At 49.0% G+C, this 21,297-nt stretch overlaps 1 protein-coding gene across 2 annotated transcripts in view; it reads right to left on the bottom strand.

The window, feature by feature from the left end:
- GOLM1 (golgi membrane protein 1) overlaps positions 1 to 21,297 on the bottom strand; it is a 56,553-nt gene that overhangs the window by 19,971 nt on the left and 15,285 nt on the right. For both annotated transcript variants that reach the window (XM_033857879.2, XM_073806001.1), the window contains 2 exons: positions 5,426 to 5,480; positions 2,465 to 2,567 (listed from right to left, as the gene is read on the bottom strand). In XM_033857879.2, coding sequence (XP_033713770.1) covers positions 2,465 to 2,567; positions 5,426 to 5,480 — 158 coding nt within the window. The remainder of the gene's footprint in view (positions 1 to 2,464; positions 2,568 to 5,425; positions 5,481 to 21,297) is intronic.

Below are 21,297 nucleotides of genomic sequence, written 5' to 3'. Positions count from 1 at the left end.
TAAGTAAAGCTTAAGAAACTGTCGCAGCCGCGAGGAGCCTAAGGAAACATAACGAAGAGGGCATGCAGGTATGCTTCAGCGGTCCCTCAAACTGAACATGCAACTCTGTGTATACATCCATTTATAAAACTGCTAACAAGGCGTCTACACCTTTCATCGAATTCTCAGAAAGGGTCTGTAACCAGAGAAAGTTAAGAAAACCTAACTCATTCCAGCTTTCGACATTTGATACACATCAGATATAGGATGGGAAGCATCCTCTATCTGGGACAAGGTTTGGGGCACAACTAGTAAAACAGATGCAGTCAGTCAGCTTTTTCAATTCACCTATCAACTTCCTGAGAGAAAAAGAGTGCATCCTGCACGCATGGCCACCAGGTTGGAGTATTCTGCTCACTGCCTGTCTGAACACTCCTATATGGGAGCAGAGCTGCCCTCCTTGTCACTGGGTCCTGGCTGATTTCCAGCTAGGTCAAAATCTTCTGGGTCAGCATTTATCAAGTGAGGCCATTTACGGCTTCTTGTATTTCAGTCAATGGAAGGGACACATGTGTGTTAAGGTATCTTTCAAGGATGAATAAGAAGACTGGAGCACTTCCCTTTGGTCTGAATGCTTTCCAGTGACTACCAGCCTAACTCGGTTTCTCAACTGGGCACTGTTGGTGCCCTGGGCCAGATAAACACTCTGTTGTGGGAGCAGCCCTGTGCTTTGCAGGATGTAGCAGCATCTCTGTCCTCTACCCACGATATGCCAGTAACACCTCCTCTGAGTTGTGACAACCAAAAATGTCTTGGGACCTTGCCCAAGGTCTCCTGGTAGCAAAACTGCCACCCACTGAGAGCCACTGGCCTAGCTGGACAAGGTTCCATATGCATGTTTTCTAATGACATTTCCTTTGCATTGTCTGCACGTGTCCTTTGCATATTTATGTATTTGAGGCTTCCTGGTTTTAGGAGTATTTAGTTTTAAAGTGATCAGAAAGATATTATGGTGAGTGGAAGGACATCAGAATCCTTATGAGGAGGTGTTGACCAGATGGCTAAAATCCTTTCAGAAGGCAATTTGGCGATTTATACCAACTGACACACTAAACCTACAATCCAGTCTTTTTTAGAAGGAAATAATCCAAAATAATAACTTTTAAAAGTTATCTGTATTGATGTCAGGCCAATGTACAATAACCAAAACTTAGAATTAACCTAATTTTCCAACTGGGAAATGGTGAATTGAATTTGGTACCTCCACATTATGCAGTATTTAATATTTGGAAACAAAATGGATTTTTAAATACACATAATGCAAGAAAGTAAAAAAATGATTAAAAATTTTAATGGCAACTGCAATTATGTAAAAACTCTGTATGAACTTGGACATGGACTAAATAGAAGTCAAAGAAAAAAGAGGGTGGAGTTGGGGAGCTGGTTGTCTCAGAATCCCAAAGTTCCTGTGCTTGAGTTATACTGTTGCTATGAAGAAAATGGGAGAAAAATACATGGACTACAACATTACTTGCTACCCTCTAAACTGGTTTTTACTATCTTACTAATGGGTTTAGCCAAACTTTTAAAAAGTTTATTGCTTTGTTTTGACCACAGAAGGACTCTGATATGTAACGTGTAGAGTTTTTGTATGTGACTAAAGTCATCAGCTTAAAACAGATTGTCCTCACCATACGCTAGAGATCTAATGTACAGCATGGTGACTACAGTTAATAATAATGTGTTTTATACTTGCAATTTGCTAAGAGAGGGGATCTCAAGTGTTCTCACCATAGACACAAAAAAGGTAAAGATGGGAGCCTATGGATGGTTAATTAGCTTGGTTGGGGGTATCATTTCACAATGTATAGGTATATCAAAACATCATGTTTTTATGCCTTAAATACATGCAATGATTATTTGTCAATCATACTTCAGTAAAGCTAAAAAAAAATAAAAGTACTCCATTCTCACTGCAAAAGTTTGGAAAGACACTTAAAAGTCTCAAGAAAACAAAATGCCCACAATGCCAACACCCAGTGATACATTATAGTAATATTATACCAAACTCCTTTTAGTCTATGAGTTTGACTTAGGTCACTTCTGAGCACTTTTGGAACACATTTTTAAAGGCTTTAGATTATTGATTTAACCAGCACACCTGTGCTTTATAGAGTTCTCAGTTACATATTTTAAGGTATATTGAGTTAAGTCATTTCTTGCTAAGGAGAACTGCCCTCTTGTAATGAGGAGCCCACTGGCTAACACTTCTCCAGGGCTTTCCGAAGCACTGCTGACACTTAAAAAATAAAATGCATTATGTCTAAAGGACATGACTCCTAAAAGGGACTGAACCTTTTCCTCAAGACCTATATGCTCTATAACAGAAAAGGCCAGTGGAGACTATGCTGCACCCCGTCCACCACCCTCCGCTTAAAACACGTCAGCCTCCCGAGTGGCACACACTTGATGTGGACACACTTACAGGTCGTAGGAGAACTTCCTCTCCAGGTTGGTCTGGTTCTTCTGAAACTGAAGGACATCCTGCTGCAGCCTGCCGTAATTCTTCTGCAGGGCCTTTAACTGGTCTAAACGGAGAGGAGGACACGAAATCACACAGGGCACCGGCATGGCCATCCTGACAACAGCAGGCACACCAAAACCCACCATGGGAACACCATGGGCCGTGGCACCAACAGAATAAGGAGGGGAAAGAGGAAGGGATGAGAGCACGGCCCCTCCCCAGGAACCTCCCCACCCCAGCCCTGGAAGCGGCCCAGAAGATGTGCGATCCTATGGGAACCAGCACCTTGATTCCTTTTCACACATCTCTCCTAAATCTTCTTTTTGACCTGCAACCCTTACAATGCACCAGGAGGTTCTATCCACCTATTTCTCTCCTAGACATCCTAAACCCTGAACTGTCCCACAAGGGCACACACGCCACTGTGTCTCCTGCCCCCAGAAGACGTATCCCTCGATCTGTGAAACGCTAATTTCAACATCCAGTCAGATAAGCAGCCACTCCTGCTGCACCCCCTGTTCTCAGCTACCAGGATACCTGCCAGCATCCTGTCATTTGGTCACAGCCCAGTTACCCTCTGAGGCCCCATGTGCACTTAGTCACCTGACCCTCCTATCTGGGAAACAACAGCTTTCTTTGAGGAAATCCATCAGCCGCATCACTGCTGCCCTGATGACTTGGCTCGGAAAAGCTCTGTAGAAAAAAAGCAGCAGCTCACTGACCAAGAGCCAAGCTGGGGAGGGTAGAAGGAAAAGCTGCCACAAAGGGGACGCCAGAACGGGCCGAGGGCAGCAACGAGGGCCTGAAACACGGCCCTGGACAGACACCGGAGTTTCCCCAAGGTCTGTCCTCACAACCCTAGACCTACAAGGCTCTCTGGGGGGCCGGAGCGGGGGGGATCAAATTAAATAAAAGTGAAGGATTCGATGAACTGCTGATACACATAGCAACAGGGATCCATCTCAAAAGCACTTATTTATATGCCATGCTTGAAGAGACAGAACTACGGGGGTGGACAACTGGTCGCTGGGTGCGGCTGAGGTGAGGGCAGGTGTGGGTGGGGCTTCCTGGAGTGACGGACACGAGCTGTGTCTCGACTCCGGTATCCAGGGGACAGTGCATGTGTCAAAACACACAGAAAGGTACACTGCAAATGGGTAAACTTTATCATGTGTAAATTATACTTCAACAGACCTAACTTAAAAAAAAAAATTCTATAATCAAACCGAGCATGGGGCGATGGAATACTACTCAGCAATAAAAAGGAATGAACTATGGCAGCCATAACAGAACGGATGAATTTCAAAATAATTATGCCGCGTCAAAGAAGCCAGACGAAAAAGGGTCTATGCCGTCTGATTCCATGTATACAAAACTATAAAAATTACAAACTCATCTAGAGGGACGGAAAGCAGATCAGAGGGGCCTGGGGAGGATTACCAAGGGGCACAAAGAAACATCTTGGGCTGATGGATCTGTTCACTGTGTTGATTCTGTGGTGGTTTCTTCAACCGTACGTTTACGTCAAAATGTATGTCACACTGTGCAATTTAAATATGTGTAGTTTACTGTATGTCAATTACACCTGATTAAAGCTGTTTAAAAATAAAACTGTTTTATAAATAAAATTAAAGCTGTTTAAAAATAAAAATAAAAACAGCTGCAGGCTGTTGTGCCCTACTTGAGGACTGACCAGCAGATCATCAGCTCTGAGAAGCCCCCGGCAGTCAAGCAACCCATTTAAACTTAGTGAATCTCTGCATTTCCCCTATTAATATTCTTAGAAGCTGATCTGGAACTAGAATTCTAGACCAGCACTGCCAAACAGAACTATAATATTATAAACCACACAGGTCACTTAAAATTTACTAGCAACCACATTTTTAAAAAGTAAATAAAACCAGGTGAAATTAATTTTAATAATATATTTCATTTAACCCAACAGATCCAAAATATTACCATGGCAACATAGAATTAATGTGAGAAATTATGAATGAGACGTTTTATATTCTCTTTTTCATACTAAGTCTTTGAAACCTGGTGTGTATTTTACAGTTACAGCACATCTCAATTCAGATGTTAAACAGGAATTGGGAATTCTTGATGTGAATTTAGATTTCATAAAATTTACAGTTAAAAAGGATATTGGTACACCCAAGTTGTCCCAAAGATACTTAAGTTTCCCAATAACTGAGTCAAGTATCAGTTTTAAATTTAAATTGCCGAAAATTAAACAAAAATGAAAAATCCAGTTCTTCTGTCCCATGAGCCACATTTCAAACGTTCGCTGGCCACAGGAGGCTTGTGGCTACAGCTCTGGACAGCCCAGTTCTAGACTGACCTTCCCACCTTAGAGGTGGAAACTGAGGCTGAGGGCACTGATGGAGTTTAACTAGGGGCAAAGGTGAGACTAGGGTCAGGTCAGGGATCAGAAGCCCCAGTGCTCCTTTCATCAGGTTCTTAGGCTGCACTGGACCCTGTGACCCCTCCGGTCACACCTCACAGAGGGGCTTCACCCCATCCCTGCCTCACCCGGCGGCTTCAGAAGGGCCCCAAGAAAAACCCTGGCTGCCAAACTGAATAAGAGGAGCTAGGAAACGGAATTACACTAGGCTGGATCATTTTTATATAAATTTCATGAAGGAAATCTGATTTCTGGGTGACCTAAACACACACACATATATTTCTTAATGTATCACAAAATGAGAATCTGAATTCTCTACGTAACAGCTTGCCATGTATTCAGTAAACTCATAAAAGGAAAAGCTCTCTAAGGAAACATAGTTAGGCAACAAGAGTAAAGATTACCCAATAACTTGTAATACCACCCATCATTAGATTGCACTAAGCGACCCTAGAAAAGGACAGAGGGAAGGTGGGTTTCTCCTAACAGGCCTGATGTCTGGGGAGAGTGGAACTCACCTTGCAAGGTTCTGATGAGCCTCTCGCTGGTGGTGATGTTATTCACTAAAACTGCCTGCAAGGAAGATAATCACATAATGAAACACTGGCAACCTGACAACTCGGAAGAGCCCTGACAGATGCGCCTGTGGAAGAAAGGGTGGGAGCGGCCCCCCTCCCACGCTGGGCTGTCAGCCCTCTGCGCCTGGGGAGGGATGAGCACCAGTGTCCCAGCACCCGCCTGCGACCCGAGCAAGGGGCGGGCGGCTCCCCGGCCCTGTTTCAGCTCCGCGCCGGCTGAAGCAGCAACTCCGGCCTTTCTCTGGCGGAGCCCAGGTACAGCCCTGTCTCAGTCAGAAGGCAAACTGAGTTCCAGCCTGGCTGATGGGGAAAAGAAACGGGGGTTCAGCGACCGCTCCGCCTGCGAAGCTTCCCGATCCATTTTAACTTCTGACGTTCTTTCTTCTATCCAGACCCTACGAGCTCCAAGGATGGAGAGGAACTAACTCCCAGTTACACAAAGCTGGGAATGCTGACAACAGAGGAGGAAGAAGCAACACGGGCCTCGGGATAACAGTGAACAACAGTGAAAAGTAAGAAAAGTGAGTGTGGGGCCAGGTGCCGCTCTGGGCACCCCACATCCATGGCCCCATGGCTCTTCACACCAGCTGTGTGAGGGGGCACAATATGATCCCACTGTAGGGGACAGGAAACTGAGGCACAGCTGGCTTTAGAGACTCTAGGTCACGTGGTCTTCTCAAGAGCAAACAGGCAGAGCCCGAGCCCGAGCCCGGCAGGCCTGCCCCAGACACGGACTCTTCCTTACTGCGTACGTGCCAAAGCGGATGTGAACCCCAGCAGGACAACGATCCCGTGACTGTACCGGGTGCAAAAGCAAACAAGAACCTGAAGAGGGGACCAGAACGTGAAATACCAACACGCGTCACACAGGTAAGTGATGTTCTCTGGACACACACACAGAGGTGCACACTGGGCCATAACATGGAAGTTTCTTACTGTGTCATAATCAACAAGGTTTTGTCAACCTGCTGGCCGTAACCTGGAGACAGGCTGCTGTCTCGTTCGTGGGTAAAGAAGAACATGACAACCACGCCGCCTTCACCCTTCTGTGCCTCTGTTCCCTCCTGGGCCTCTCCGTCCGGCCCTCCGTCCTGGAGGCAGCTTTCTGGAGGAAGGTGTTTCTGGGGTGAGTGCCTAGCTGTGCAATCTGGCCAAATGATTCTGGTGTTTATTTCAGGAGGTCTGACCATGTGGAACATTTCCTGGCACAACAGGAAAGAAGTCACAGTGATCCTATCTGTACAGTTAATCTCTCACGGAGAGATCATCAAGAAGAGTGTTTATGGACATTCTGCGTGGGCCAGCGGGGAATCAGATTCACACAGCTCGCAGGTCCTGCTACTCTCAGAAAAGGTTTGCACACATTCAATTAAAAAGGCCAAAGATCACCCTAAGACACAGCGGTCCCACTTTGGGGTATATATTCAAAAGAACACAAAGCAGGATCTTGAAGAGATATCTGCACCCATGTTCACAGCAGCACTAGTCACACTAGTCAAGAATCGAAGCAACACAGGTGTCCCTCAATGGATGAATGGATGAAGAAAATGTGGCATATACATACAGTGGAATAGAACACAGCCTTTAAAAAGAAAGAATGTCACATGCTACACCACCGGTGAACCTTGAGGACATCATGCTAAGCCAATCACAGATGGGCAAGTACTGTATGATTCTACTCACAAGCAGTGTCTAAAGCAGATGGAATCATGAAAACGTGAAGTAGAAAGGTGGCTGCCAAGGGTGGGGGAGGGGAGGGGGGAGGGGTAGGTGCAGGGGACGGATTAGGGTTTAATGGGCGTAAAGTCTCAGTGTTGCTAGACGAAAAAGTTCCAGACATTTGCAGCACAACAATATGAATATATTGAACACAACTGAATTGTACACTTCAATTTCCACCTTGCATGGGTATCAAAACCACCTTCCCTCTGAACGACAGTGCTGAAACAGAACAGAAAAATAACAGGATCAGAGAAATGCAAATCAAAACTACAATGAGATATCATCTCACACCAGTCAGAATGGCCATCATCAAAAAAATCTAGAAACAATAAATGCTGGAGAGGGTGTGGAGAGAAGGGAACACTCTCGCACTGCTGGTGGGAATGTGAATTGGTACAGCCACTATGGAGAACAGTATGGAGGTTCCTTAAAAAACTACAAATAGAACAACCATACGACCCAGCAATCCCACTACTGGGCATACACCCTGAGAAAACCATAATTCAAAAAGAGTCATGTACCACAATGTTCATTGCAGCTCTATTTACAATAGCCCGGAGATGGACTAAGTGTCCATCATCGGATGAATGGATAAAGAAGATGTGGCACATATATACAATGGAATATTACTCAGCCATAAAAGGAAACGAAATTGAGCTATTTGTAATGAGGTGGATGGACCTAGAGTCTGTCATACAGAGTGAAGTAAGTCAGAAAGAGAAAGACAAATACCGTATGCTAACACATATATATGGAATTAAAAAAAAATGTCATGAAGAACCTAGGGGTAAGACAGGAATAAAGACACAGACCTATTAGAGAATGGACTTGAGGATATGGGGAGGGGGAAGGGTAAGCTGGGACAAAGTGAGAGAGTGGCATGGACATATATACACTACCAAATGTAAGGTAGATTAGCTAGTGGGAAGCAGCCGCATAGCACAGGGAGATCAGCTCGGTGCTTTGTGACCACCTAGAGGGGTGGGATAGGGAGGGTGGGAGGGAGAGAGACGCAAAAGGGAAGAGGTATGGGAACATATGTATAACTGATTCACTTTGTTATAAAGCAGAAACTAACACACCATTGTAAAGCAATTACACTGCAATAAAGATGTAAAAAAAAAAAGAAAAAGAAAAGGAGCACTTAAGTGATTACATGCTGATAATCTCGAAAGCCAATCTCTCCTGGGCAAATCATTTCTACAACAATTATGGCAATCTTACTTGCCCCTTCTCCACTCATTCCCCTCAGCCCCACCCAAAAAATCCTTATTAGAGTTTGCAACTGCCTGAGGGCTCAGGAATTGCTCCAATTTGAAACATCTGAAGATATTTCTGTCTCCCACGTGACTTTATTCTTCCAAACAAAATACATTTTAGTTATCTTCCCCCGCCTACTTACGGATGCATGGAAAAATACAGTCTCCACGTAAGTAAATGAGAAAGGAACCATAAAATGCCAGCAAGATCTTTATATCTGCAGTTTTATATTTACCAAAAATCTTGAATCATTTTTAGGAAAACGCTTCTAGCTTTTTGGGGGGTTCAATATAAAGAAAAAAACACCTGCATTAAACAAAATTATTTTTAAATCTTTTTTTTTTTTTTTTTTGCGGTACGCAGGCCTCTCACTGCTGTGGCCTCTCCCGTTGCGGAGCACAGGCTCCGGACGCGCAGGCTCAGCGGCCATGGCTCACGGGCCCAGCCGCTCCGCGGCATGTGGGATCCTCCCGGACCGGGGCACGAACCCGTGTCCCCTGCATCGGCAGGTGGTCTCTCAACCACTGCGCCACCAGGGAAGCCCACAAAATTATTTTTAAATGAATTACATACTGTATTCTAAACAACCCAGTTGACTTTCACATTTTGGTGCCGAGAGACTTTGGGGGAGTTGTACTTCCTGGTGCGTGTGACCCGTCTCCTGGAAACTCTCAGCAGCAGACAAGGAAGTGCTACCAGAGTTTAACTGGACACTAAGCTCAGAACACCTCGGAATGAATCACCCACAAGCAAATGTATTATAACCATTCTATTCTAGGCAGGAAATAAGTGTATTTGATCAAACTATTTCTCCATTAGATTCCTAAGAAAATAACCTCAACATGTCATAGTAAATTTCCAAAGCAATAAATCTACAGTAGATTATCATGTTCTGAAAAGCTCAATAAGACACATATGACTAAATTTGTTAAAATGCTAGCTTTGGAAAAGCTCACTGGAAGTGTGAGGCTCATCACGTTATAGAAAAGAGAAGGTGACCTTTATTGCTGTGCTTGTTTGGCTCATTAAAATAACCAACCTGCTTTGAAGATGTGGGTCCACCTTAAGCCTTACTAAAGATGACCCTCAAACAATCTAGCCCTTGCCAACCCACCGGCGATCAGGTGCCTGGATAACTTCTTTGTAATGACATTCCTGTTAATGCTCTGGGAGATGAACCTCAAAAAGAATTTAACCTTCGTGACCGGTGAATGACATTAAGAATGAAGGGAAGAATATGAAGTATGCACGAGTTTTTTTACCCCTCATCAATTTCAAAGTCTCCCAAAGCAATGCTACCCAAGGGAAACATAATGTCAGTCAGATATGGGAATTTTAAATTCTCTAGCAGTTACATTAAATTAAGTAAAAAGAAACAGGTAGGCAAAGGGTATGAATAGACATTTCCCCAAAGAAGATACACAGATGGCCAAAAGTACATGAAAGATGCTCAGCGTCATTAGAGAAACGCAAATCAAAATGAGGAGTACCACTTCACAACACTAGAATGGCGACAAGAAAAACAAACAAACGAAAGGAAAATAACAAGTACTGCAAGGATGTGGAGAACGTGGAACCCTCAGACCAAGTTGAGGAGAAGGTAAAATGGTGTAGACGCCGAGGAAAACAATTAGGCAGCTCCTCAAACAGCTGAACGGTTATCATATGACCCAGTAATTCTACTGCTAGGTATATCCTCAAGAGAACACATGTCTACACGAAAACTGTCCACTGGACGATGAGGGAAGGAGGGGGAGAAGAAAGGGGAAGAGGGGAGAGGAGGGGAGGGGAGGAGGAGGGGAGAGGAGGGGACAGGAGGGGAGAGGAGGGGAGGGGAGGGTAGAGGAGGGGAGGGGAGGAGGGTAGAGGAGGGGAGGGGAGGAGGGTAGAGGAGGGGAGGGGAGGAGGGTAGAGGAGGGGAGGGGAGAGCAGGAGAGGGGAGCAGAGGGGAGGGAGGAGGAGGGCAGGGGAGGGGAGAGAAGGGGAGGGGAGAGAAGGGGAAGGGAGAGGAGGGGAGAGGAGGGGAGGGGAGAGGAGGGGAGAGGAGGAGAGTGGAGGGGAGGGGAGGGGAGATGAGGGGAGAGGAGGCGAGAGTAGAAGAGGGGAGAGGAGAGGAGGAGGAGGGCAGGCAAGGAGGGGAGGGGAGAGGAGGGGAGGGGAAAGGAGTGGAGGAGAGGGGAGAGGAGGGGGGTAAAGGAGAGGAGGGGAGAGGAGAGGAGGAGGAGGAGGGTAGAGGAGGGGAGGGGAGAGCAGGGGAGGGGAGGAGGAGGGCAGGGGAGGGGAGAGGAGGGGAGAGGAGAGGAGGAGGAGGGGAGAGGAGGGGAGAGGAGGGGAGAGGATGGGAGAGGAGGGGAGGGGAGAGGAGGGGAGGAGGAGGGGAGAGGAGGGGAAGGAAGAGGAGGGGAGAGGAGGGGAGAAGAGGGGAGGGGAGATGAGGGAGAGGAAGGGAGAGGAGAGGAGGAAGAGGGGATAGGAGGGGAGGGGAGGGGCGAGGAGGGTACAGGAGGGGAGGAGGAGGGCAGGGGAGAGGAGGGGAGGGTAGAGGAGTGGAGGGGAGAGGAGGGGAGTGGAGGGGAGAGGAGGGGGTAAAGGAGAGGAGGGGAGAGGAGAGGAGAAGGAGGAGGAAAGGAGAGCAGGGGAGATGCCAGTAGAGGAGGCGAGAGGAGGGGAGAGGAGGGGAGAGGAGAGGAGAGGAGAGGAGGGTAGAGGAGAGGAGGAGGAGGGTAGAGGAGGGGAGAGGAAAGCAGGGGAGAGGAAGGGAGGGGAGGGGAAAGGAGGGGAGAGGAGGGGAGAGGAGGGGAGAGGATGGGAGAGGAGGGGAGGGGAGAGGAGGGGAGAGGAGGGGAGAGGATGGGAGAGGAGGGGAGGGGAGAGGAGGGGAGGAGGAGGGGAGAGGAGGGGAAGGAAGAGGAGGGGAGAGGAGGGGAGAAGAGGGGAGGGGAGATGAGGGAGAGGAAGGGAGAGGAGAGGAGGAAGAGGGGATAGGAGGGGAGGGGAGGGGCGAGGAGGGTACAGGAGGGGAGGAGGAGGGCAGGGGAGAGGAGGGGAGGGTAGAGGAGTGGAGGGGAGAGGAGGGGAGAGGAGGGGGTAAAGGAGAGGAGGGGAGAGGAGAGGAGAAGGAGGAGGAAAGGAGAGCAGGGGAGATGCCAGTAGAGGAGGTGAGAGGAGGGGAGAGGAGGGGAGAGGAGAGGAGAGGAGGGTAGAGGAGAGGAGGAGGAGGGGAGAGGAGGGGAGAGGAAAGCAGGGGAGAGGAAGGGAGGGGAGGGGAAAGGAGGGGAGAGGAGGGGAGAGGAGAGGGGGAGGAGGGTAGAGGATGGGAGGGGAAGGGAGAGGAAGAGAGGGGAGGGGAGGAGGAGGGCAGGGGAAGGGAGGGGAGAGGAGAGGAGGGGAGAAGAGGGGAGGGGAGAGGAGGGGAGAGGAGAGGAGGAGGAGTGCAGGGGAGGGGAGGGAAGGGAAGAGGAGGGGAGAGGAGCAGAGAGCAGGGGAGAGGAGGGGAGGGGAGGGGAGAGGAGGGGAGGAGAAGGAGAGAGGGGGGATGGGAGGGGAGGGGAGATGAGGAGAGAGGAGGGGGGAGGAGGAGGTGGGTAGAGGAGGGTCAGGGAGGGGAGAGGAGGGTAGAGTAGGGGAGAGGAGTGGGGTAAAGGAGGGGAGGGGAGAGCAGGGGAGAGGAGGGGAGAGGAATGGAGAGGAGGGGAGGGGAGAGGAGGAGGAGGGGAGAGGAAGGGAGGGGAGTGGAGAGGAGGGGAGAGGAGAGGAGGAGAAGGGGAGGGGAGAGGAGGGGAGAGGAGAGGAGAGGAAGAGGAGGGGAGGAGAGTGGAGAGGATGGGAGAGGATGGGAGAGGAGGGGAGATGAGAGGAGGGGAGATGAGAGGAGGGGAGAGGAGGGGAGAGGAGGGGAGAGGAGGGGAGAGGAGGGGAGAGGAGGGGAGAGGAGGGGAGAGGAGAGAAGGAGGAGGGGCGGAGGGGAGGGGAGGGGAGGGGTGGGAGCAAACTGAGACTGCCCTCACTGAGAACCTGGGGTAACTGTCTCCCATGTCACAGGCCGCCCAGCCTCTAGCCCACCGTGACCTGGGTCACAGAGAACTGCCAGGAGGACCCAAACAGGGCAGGCCGCGGGAACCCCAGATGGTTCTTTGCTGCCTGTCTAGCAGCTGGCTCTCAGGCGGAGCGGCGTCCTTCTCAGCGCGCAGACCCTGATGGTCTGTCACCAGCTGCCAGGGGACTTGGAGCCCTTCCCCTGGAGCAGCCCACTTGGGGTGCCCCTCCTCGGCACCACGCCCCAGCCCTCACCAGGACAGGCACAACTGGAAAGCTGCCCACACAAGGGCTGGAGCTGGAAAATCTTCCTCCCTGCTTTCAGAGGGAGAAAAGCACTGATGGCAGCACGTACAGCCTCAGCAATCCAAACGCTCCCTGGCTGTCCTTAACCGGCCTGGAAGCGCCCCTGCCGCCAGCAGCGTGGCGTCCAGCCTCCTCCTGACCCACCCGCACAGGCCGCAGGAGGAGCTGGGCTCAGCCCCTTCCGTGGGCGCCAGTTTTCCTGTTCCCAAATGGGAATCCCAACAACTCGCCCTCCCCTGTGGGAGAGGCCACAGTTTGGGAAGTTCTAACTTTCCGCAAGCAGGGTGTACACAGACACGTGGGGACTAAAGAGAAAACTGAACTAAGCGTACGGACCCAGGGCTGCAGCGAGCGCTCCTAACACTTCCCACACTGTTTTAAACAAGAAACAGCAGATCTCACTCATCAGCACCAAAGGGAAACACGTGAAAAGACAGCTAGGTCAAAGACCCTTTTTGTATTTCACATCAAACGCCGTCCTGCAGTGTTGGGTTAGAAGAACAGAGGGTCGGGGAAGTGTGAGGAGGGGAGAACCAGACAAAAGCCACCCGGGGGCGCCCCTCGCTCCCGAGGAGCACGGAGATGCTGATGGAAAGGCTCTTCCCTGTAGGAAGAAGCCGAGCGGAGAGCAAGCACCTCTGCAGGGCTTGTTTCCCTGCCTGTGGACACAGGAGTGCAGAGCACAGAAAACACATGCCCGCCTGCTCAACCGAGACGGTCAGGGGCAATTCACAGATGGGAAGGCAAGACACCGCCCTCCCCATGGAGCTAACCCAGGACATCTCATTGGGTCTTGAACCAAGTAAGCTTCTCCCTTAGTTTCTCCTGACGTCCAGCACCAACCACAACAGACCCCAGGTGCCTTCCCTGCACAGCAGGGACGGCACAGAAAATGTGTTTTGCGGTCTCTCCTTTTTAATGGTGGGGGGTAAATTACTTGAGTTCAATCACAAAGCTGTCTTTGAAGGCTACGTTCAAGCAGCAAACTAAGAGTATTTACCTGAAAACACTGAGTCTTCCGAAACACTTTTTCTCAGGAAACAGATTTTTGGTGGATCGCTTTCACCTGCTTCCCCTTTCTGCCTCTATACAGACCTGTCCCTCACCTCTCCCCACGCCACTTGCCACCCAGGCCTGTCCACTCTTCCTCCTGGCCGTCTCTCGAACATGCTCACTTTACAGAATTCATTCCACTCCTACCTCAATTCAGCTCAGCAACGTGTTTGCGTCAGATATTTCAAGAGATGCCTGAGTGGTCTGCCTCCTCTCTGCCCAGCTCCCTACCCTAAGCACGCTCCCCAGGGGCCTGGGCCCGCCTTTAAACCCACAGATCTGACCTGACAGCCTTGATCTACAGCTTGAACCCTGTGATGGTTCCCCTGCCCTCGAACTCAAGTCCAAACCCCCTAGTGACTTAAAAAAGATCCTCTTCTTAGGACCCCTGCACCCCTCTCTACTCTGCGTCCAACCCCACTCTCTCTACGCCCAACCACCAGGTGCTGTCCCCGCACCCGGGGAGGGACATATTCACCTGTCGCTTCCAGGTGACACCTGAGACGGCTCTCCTCACACAGTGTGCAGACACCCCGCTCCACCTGCCTGGTGGAAGAGGCACTAGACGTCTGAAGCGTGTAGCTCTTACTTCCTGTGCCCTCCTGAATGGCAAAGGCTAATGCATGTTTTTCAGATTCGTTCCCAGCAGGACTTAGATTCAGATCAGAGGTGTTCACTTGCGACTGGAATGCTGAACAGCGTGAGGGCGCTGGAGGTGCAGAATGCAGCAAGGCATGGGGACCCTGGCTCTGAGCCAGAGGGGCAGCGGCGGCCTCCCATCCAGCTCTAGGTCGGGCACAGGGAGCGCGCCTTTGGGGCCAGTCCCGCCTGGTGCCCCAGGAGCCGTCCCTGGCCCGGGGCTGCTCTTCCAGACCTTCCCACCTTTCTATAGTCACCTGCTTCCCTGTACTAAATCCTTTCTGCTTAAAAATCGACCCGACAGACCCATTAACTCGTCTTTCTGCTGCATTCGACAGGAAGTGCACAGACAAAGGGCCCGGCCTGGTCCACCACAGGGTTCAAGGCCAGCACCTGGCAGAATAAATACTGAACAGATGGATAGGAATGGACATGGAGAATTAATGGGAATAAAAACAGAAAAGCTATTTTAGAACCCTTGATTCTTCAGTCAACCACAGGGGTAAAAGGTGATAAAAATCAAAAGAACTACTTTTATCTGCACAAGTCCACTCTGATTCCCTAAGAAAACCCACTGTCTGGAAGAAAATCATCACTGTTCCCAGCTACGGAAGAAAGGCTGGCCCAGAAAGAAGAAACTGGAACACTCAGAACTGTGTCCTGCTGTTTGAAAATTCAGTGTGCTGAGGCCAAACGGATGGAAAGAACCAGCAGCCCAGGCCCAGTCCTGCCCCCGCCGGCCACTCTGCAGGCCCCCCGAGCCGGGTTACCTCTGAGGGCGTCAGTCCTCGCCTCCATCTCAGAGGTGACAGTGCCTGTCTCCCAGGCTGGCACGTTGAGAAATGACATATGTTCACATGTGTGAAAGCATTTTGGGAACTCTAAAGCGGAACAAATGGCCAGACTTCTTAACGCTCGTCATTTCCTATTCAAGAGGCAGAATCTTACAGAGGAAGTCACTCATAGAAACCAACGCTGCTGCGACCGAGGGAAGCAGCCCCAGCCCAGGTCCAAACACCACACAGGAACCAGGAGGCACACACCTGGGGTTCTCCTGGCCCCAACACCCACCCCCCACACTACCCGTCACTCACAACAGGAAAGCCCCAGAAACGCAGGATATTTTCCCACCACACACTTCAAATAACGCCTTCCAGAGCCCCTTCGTGCCCCGCGTCACCGTGCGAGAGAGGACAAACCGGCAGCTGACAGGCCACCTCGACGGGGGCGCAGGGCACACAGGTGAGTGACAGCGGGGGGCCAAGGCAAGTGGAATGCGGGCCCCTCCTCCCTCCACCTTCCCAGCTGCCTCTTCTATTTAAGATTTCCTCTTCCTGGACACAAAACAGTTAATGTGTCGCCAGCGTCCCCTCTTCCACCCTTCCGCTTCACCATCTTTCTTCTTTTAGGTCAGGAACCACACAGGAACCGTATTTCCACCACAAATGAAATGTTACTCAAACGATCTTCTTTGCACTGCTCAGCGTTAACTTACATATTTTAACAAATAAGTGAAAAGACTCAATATGCCATAGCAGACAAATGGCTGCAAGAAACCGTCCTAGAAAGAACGTCCCAAACACAACTATGGCAAACGAAGCTATTTCTGACCCCCACTTCCGGCAAGTGAGAATGAACACAACAGCAGGACGTTCAGCCTGCCCTGGACAAAGTGCTACTCGGTAATTCAGGGTCTCCCAGACTTCTCCCCCAACCATCTCAGATATTAGGTAATCAGTCCCTCAAATGCCTTTAGGGCCACCACATGGCTACAGGGCAGCAACTGGTCTGGAGGCTACCCAAGATCCTGGTAAGCCTTCAGACCTACAAACATTAACTGGCATTCTGCCAAGAGGAAAAGAATGAATTCAACCACTCTGTGCCATCCTCAGGCGTCCACGCAGACCTGTACAAGAGACCTTCCGTTAGCTTTTACCAAAACTAACTACAACCTGGGGCTCTGATTCCACTGAGGACCCTTAAAAACCTGTTTTACAGGTATACACCTATACACCTGTACAAAGAAAACAGTATTTCACTGGGAGCTTATGTGAGGATTATTTGTACCCACACACATGTGGTGGTTTAAAAATATCCCCTCAAGGGGCTTCCCTGGTGGCACAGTGGTTGAGAGTCCGCCTGCCGATGCAGGGGACACGGGTTCGTGCCCCGGTCCGGGAGGATCCCACATGCTGCGGAGCGGCTGGGCCCATGAGCCATGGCCACTGAGCCTGCACGTCCGGAGCCTGTGCTCCACAACGGGAGAGGCCACAACAGTGAGAGGCCCGCGTACCGCAAAAAAAAAAAAAAAAAAAAAAATCCCCTCAAGTTCTTGACACTGCTCCCCAAAATGGAGTCTAATTCCCGCTCCTTTCATCTGGTCTGGCCTTAGTGACCTGCTTCTAACTAATGCACAGGAAGTGACCCTGCAGACTTCTGAGGCCCAGCCAGCGAAAGGTATACAGGGTTGAATACTGTAGCCCCAAATTCACGTCCACCCAGAACCTGCGAATGAACCTGTTCACAACCTCATTTAGAAACAGGGTCTGTGCAGATGTAAGCTGTGGTGAAGTCACGGGGGTGGGCCCCGAATCAGCATGACTAAAGAGAAGAGGTGAAGGTACAGAAACACAGAGGGAAGATAGAGGCAGAGACTGGAGTGAGGCACCTGCAGGTCAAGGAATGTCAGAAACCGCCAGCAAACACCAGAATCTACTACAAGAGCCAAGGAAGGGTCCTCCCCTAGAGGCTTTGAGGCAGCATGGTCCTGCTGATACCCTGATTTTGGACTTGCAGCCTCCAGAACCATGAAACAAACTTCCGTTTTAAGCCATCCAGTTCGTGGCATTTGTCCTGGCAGCCCTGGGAAACTCCTGAATTGCTTGCTCCCTCTCCGTTTGTTGGTATCGTCGCCCTGGGAACCCAGCCTCCATGCTTCGAGGAAGCCGCCAGCCACATGGAAAAGCCACGTGTAGGGTCCCTGACTGCCAGACACACGAGTGAGGAACCCTCAGGCAACTCCACCCCAAGCCTTCAAAGCACCCCAGGGACTTCCCTGGTGGCACAGTGGATAAGACTCCGGGCTCCCAATGCAGGGGGCCCGGGTTCAATCCCTGGTCAGGGAACTAGATCCCACATGCATGTGGCAACTAAGAGATTGCATGCCACAACTAAGAACCCGCCTTCCGCAACTAAGACCCGGTGCAACCAAATAAATAAATATTAAAAAAAAAAAAAAAGGCACCCCAGACTGTGGAGCGTGGAGTAGAGACAAGTTGTTCCCTCTGGCCCTCCCAAAGTGCAGATTATGAGCAAAATCAACGTCTGTCATGGTTTTAAACCACTGTGTTTGGGGGCAATTTGTTATCCAATAGTAAATAACAGGACAACACATGTATGTATAATCCTGTTGACCTGACTCACACGCAGATCTTCACATTCAAAACATGGGCACCATGCCAATTAGATGCCAAGGGAGTCTACAAAAGTTCCCTTCAGCAAACATTTAGGAAGAATCCTCTTATCTGGAATCATACCCTTGCCTTCCTACCTAAGGGAGGCTCACCTCAATAGCCCTAAGATGACAATGCAGAATACGCCAAGAGTTTCTGGGTCTTTTTAAATGACGTGTGAAAACCAGGTGTGTTCAAACACGTTTATCATTTAAAGAACCCACTTGATCTACAATCTTCACGGCACACTACATTTAAAAAGCTTGAATGCAACCATAATTTATAAAAGCTTGAGTGTAATGTGTATGTTTTAAAAGGGGGTGGAAGGTTCCCAGTGGTTAACCTCTGAGTGCTGGAATTACAGGTGATTTTGATTTTCTTTTTATATTTTCAAAATTGTCTACAACAACATTTTGATAATTAAGAAAAGGACAACTTTTTGACATTTACTTAAGCCTGACTCATACACAATCATTTTTTGTTTTAAAACAAAGCTGAATATCCCTACTTATATATAACTCAGGAAATGAGCTTCCACCCAGTTAACTTGCATAATAGCATTTATGCAAACGGTCTCAACCACACCTATTTATGCAACAGACAGGAATGCAGAAAAGAAAGAAAATGAAAATGACAGTTCAATCTCCAAGAATCATCTGAAGTCTCATTTGAAGTGTTTACCATCAAGCAATCAGTCTGTGAGATTTGGTTCAAATTATCAAGACAGAGAACCTGACTGATCAGCTGCTGCCCTAGCAATGGGTGCACTTCACTGTACCAGGCTTCTCCCTGCATCCAATGGGCTGTGGCTGGTGAAAAAGGAACAGGCCAGGAAGGTGCAGAAAGAAAAAGACAACAACAGCAGGACCACATTTGGTGAGCAAGGCGGAAAGAGCTAATAAAAATGTAATAATATATATGTACAACTTCTGTTCCAGCAATTCAACTTTTTTTTTTTTTTGGTGGTACGCGGGCCTCTCACTGTTGTGGCCTCTCCCGTTGCGGAGCACAGGCTCCGGACGCGCAGGATCAGCGGCCATGGCTCACGGGCCCAGCCACTCCACGGCATGTGGGATCTTCCCGGACCGGGGCAAGAACCCGTGGTGCCCTGCATCGGCAGGCGGACTCTCAACCACTGTGCCACCAGGGAAGCCCGACTTCATTCTTTTTTACGGCTGAATAGTATTCCACTGTATGTATACACCACATCTTCATTATCCATTCATCTACTGATGGGCACTTAGGTTGCTTCCATATCTTGACTATTGTGAGTAATGCTGCAATGAACACAGGGGTGCATATATCTTTTCAAATCAGTGTTTTTGTTTTCTTAGGATAAATGCCCAGGAGTGGAACTGCTGGATCATATGGTAGTTCTATTTTTAATTTTTTTGAGGAAGCTCCATAGTGTTCTCCATGGTGGCTGCACCAATTTACATTCCCACCAACAGTGCAAGAGGGTTCCCTTTTCTCCACCTCCTTGCCAACACCTGTTATTTGTTGTCTTATTGATAATTGCCATTTTGACAGGTGTGAGGTGATATTTCACTGTGGTTTTGATTTCCATTTCCCTGATGATTAGTGATGTTGAGCACCTTTTCATGTGCCTGTTGGCCATCTGTATGTCTTCCTTGAAAAAAACAGTCTATTCAGATGCTCCGCCCATTTTTTACTCGGGTTCTTTGTTTTTCTGATGTTGAGCTGTATGAGTTCTCTGCATATTTTAGATACTAACACCTATCAGATACATAGTTTGCAAATATCTTTTCCCATTCATCTGGCAGCCTTTGGTCTTGTTGATAATTTCCTTTGCTGTGCAAAAGCTTTTTTAGTTTGAGACAGCCCCATTTGTTTAGTTTTACTTTTGGTCTGTCTCTACTGTCCAAACCTGTGCTGTCCAATACATGGCTATCTAATTTTAAATTAGTTAAAATTAAATAAAATTCAAAATTCAGTTCCGTAGTCCCACTAGCTACATTTTAGGTATTCAAAAGCTACATGGGGCCAGCTGCTACCGTACCACAGAGCAAAAAAAAGGAACATTTCCACCGTCACAGGGAATTGTTAGACAGTGTTGACCAGAACGAGGCATAAATTTCATTACCACACTGTCCCTGATAGGTTCGGCTTTCAAGCTTCTACCCAGCCCCCAACTTGGGGACTTTTATGCCCATGCAGAGTAGCAATGCCAGCCTGAGGTAGGGATGCTGGCCAAGGTTGGAACGCCCTAGGTCACGTGAGATTTGCACCCATACGTGCTAGCAAGCCAGCTCCTCCCACAGCTGAGAATCACTATTAGTCCACCAGTAGGGTCTTTAAAATTCTGAAAAAGAGCCTCATTCCAATTCAAAGCACGAGTGCTAACTTCCTAAGATTAAAAAAAATAGATAACACAGAGTCATGTACTGGGGGTGACAGACCAGCCCCACTTCTCTGGGGACTTCCCAGCCAGATTGAAACAATCAGGTTATTTTTTGCCTCAGAATTTGGAATTGGGGACAGAGGAGAGCTAGCGGGAATAACAGTAGTCTTTCGAAGCAAGGAAACAGAAAAGTGATCCCATCGCCCAGCTTTAACAACTATCAACTCAGGCCAACCTGGTTTCTTCTGTGGCCACACCCAGGCCCTCTGCGTGAATTAGGTGATGGAGAGCTCTGGAGAGGCCCCCTGCGGCCCAGCGACGCGGGGTCTACACAGAGCAGAAGGAGGCCAGGGGCAGAGATGGAGGCCCCGCTGGCGGCCACCCAGGCTCTAGGTCACATCCTAGGTGACAGGTACTAACTCCCTTTGGACCTCAGATCCCTCCCTGTACGATGAGCACCAACTGCATGAGGCTACTGAGAGGAAGACAGGAGACAGTTCCTGTGTAATGCGGAACGTAACCCTGGCTCGGCAGAGATTTGCAAAACACGCGCTCTGGTCGCTGGTGTGACAGCTGTTGTTGGTGCTCTTCGCACGGCTCAACTGCACTGTTCGCGCTTGGCTCTAACAGACACCCCAGCACCTCCTTCATCTCTTCTGAAAGCCAAGACAATCTGTTTTCATGGTTTTAATTTAGAAGAAAAAAGAAGAGTCCATACCAAAAAAAAATAATAATAATAATATTATCACTCCAGATGCTGTGGTTTACTACTACCTCTACCCCTATGCTATCACCATTACTACCACGACGACTAGTTGTAATAATACTAGCTACCGCGTTTTGGGCTTCTGCTCCATGTCAGGCACTGTGATAAAGCCTTCACAAATATTACACTGAATCACTGCAGCCACCCTGCAAAAGGGATTCTGTTGTTATTTCCACTTGGTGGCTGAGAAAACAGGTCCAGGGAACTTAACTGACTT

The sequence above is a fragment of the Tursiops truncatus genome, chromosome 6, assembly GCF_011762595.2.
Source record: "Tursiops truncatus isolate mTurTru1 chromosome 6, mTurTru1.mat.Y, whole genome shotgun sequence".
Lineage (NCBI taxonomy): Eukaryota > Metazoa > Chordata > Mammalia > Artiodactyla > Delphinidae > Tursiops > Tursiops truncatus.
This window is presented reverse-complemented; position numbering and strand designations above follow the sequence as displayed.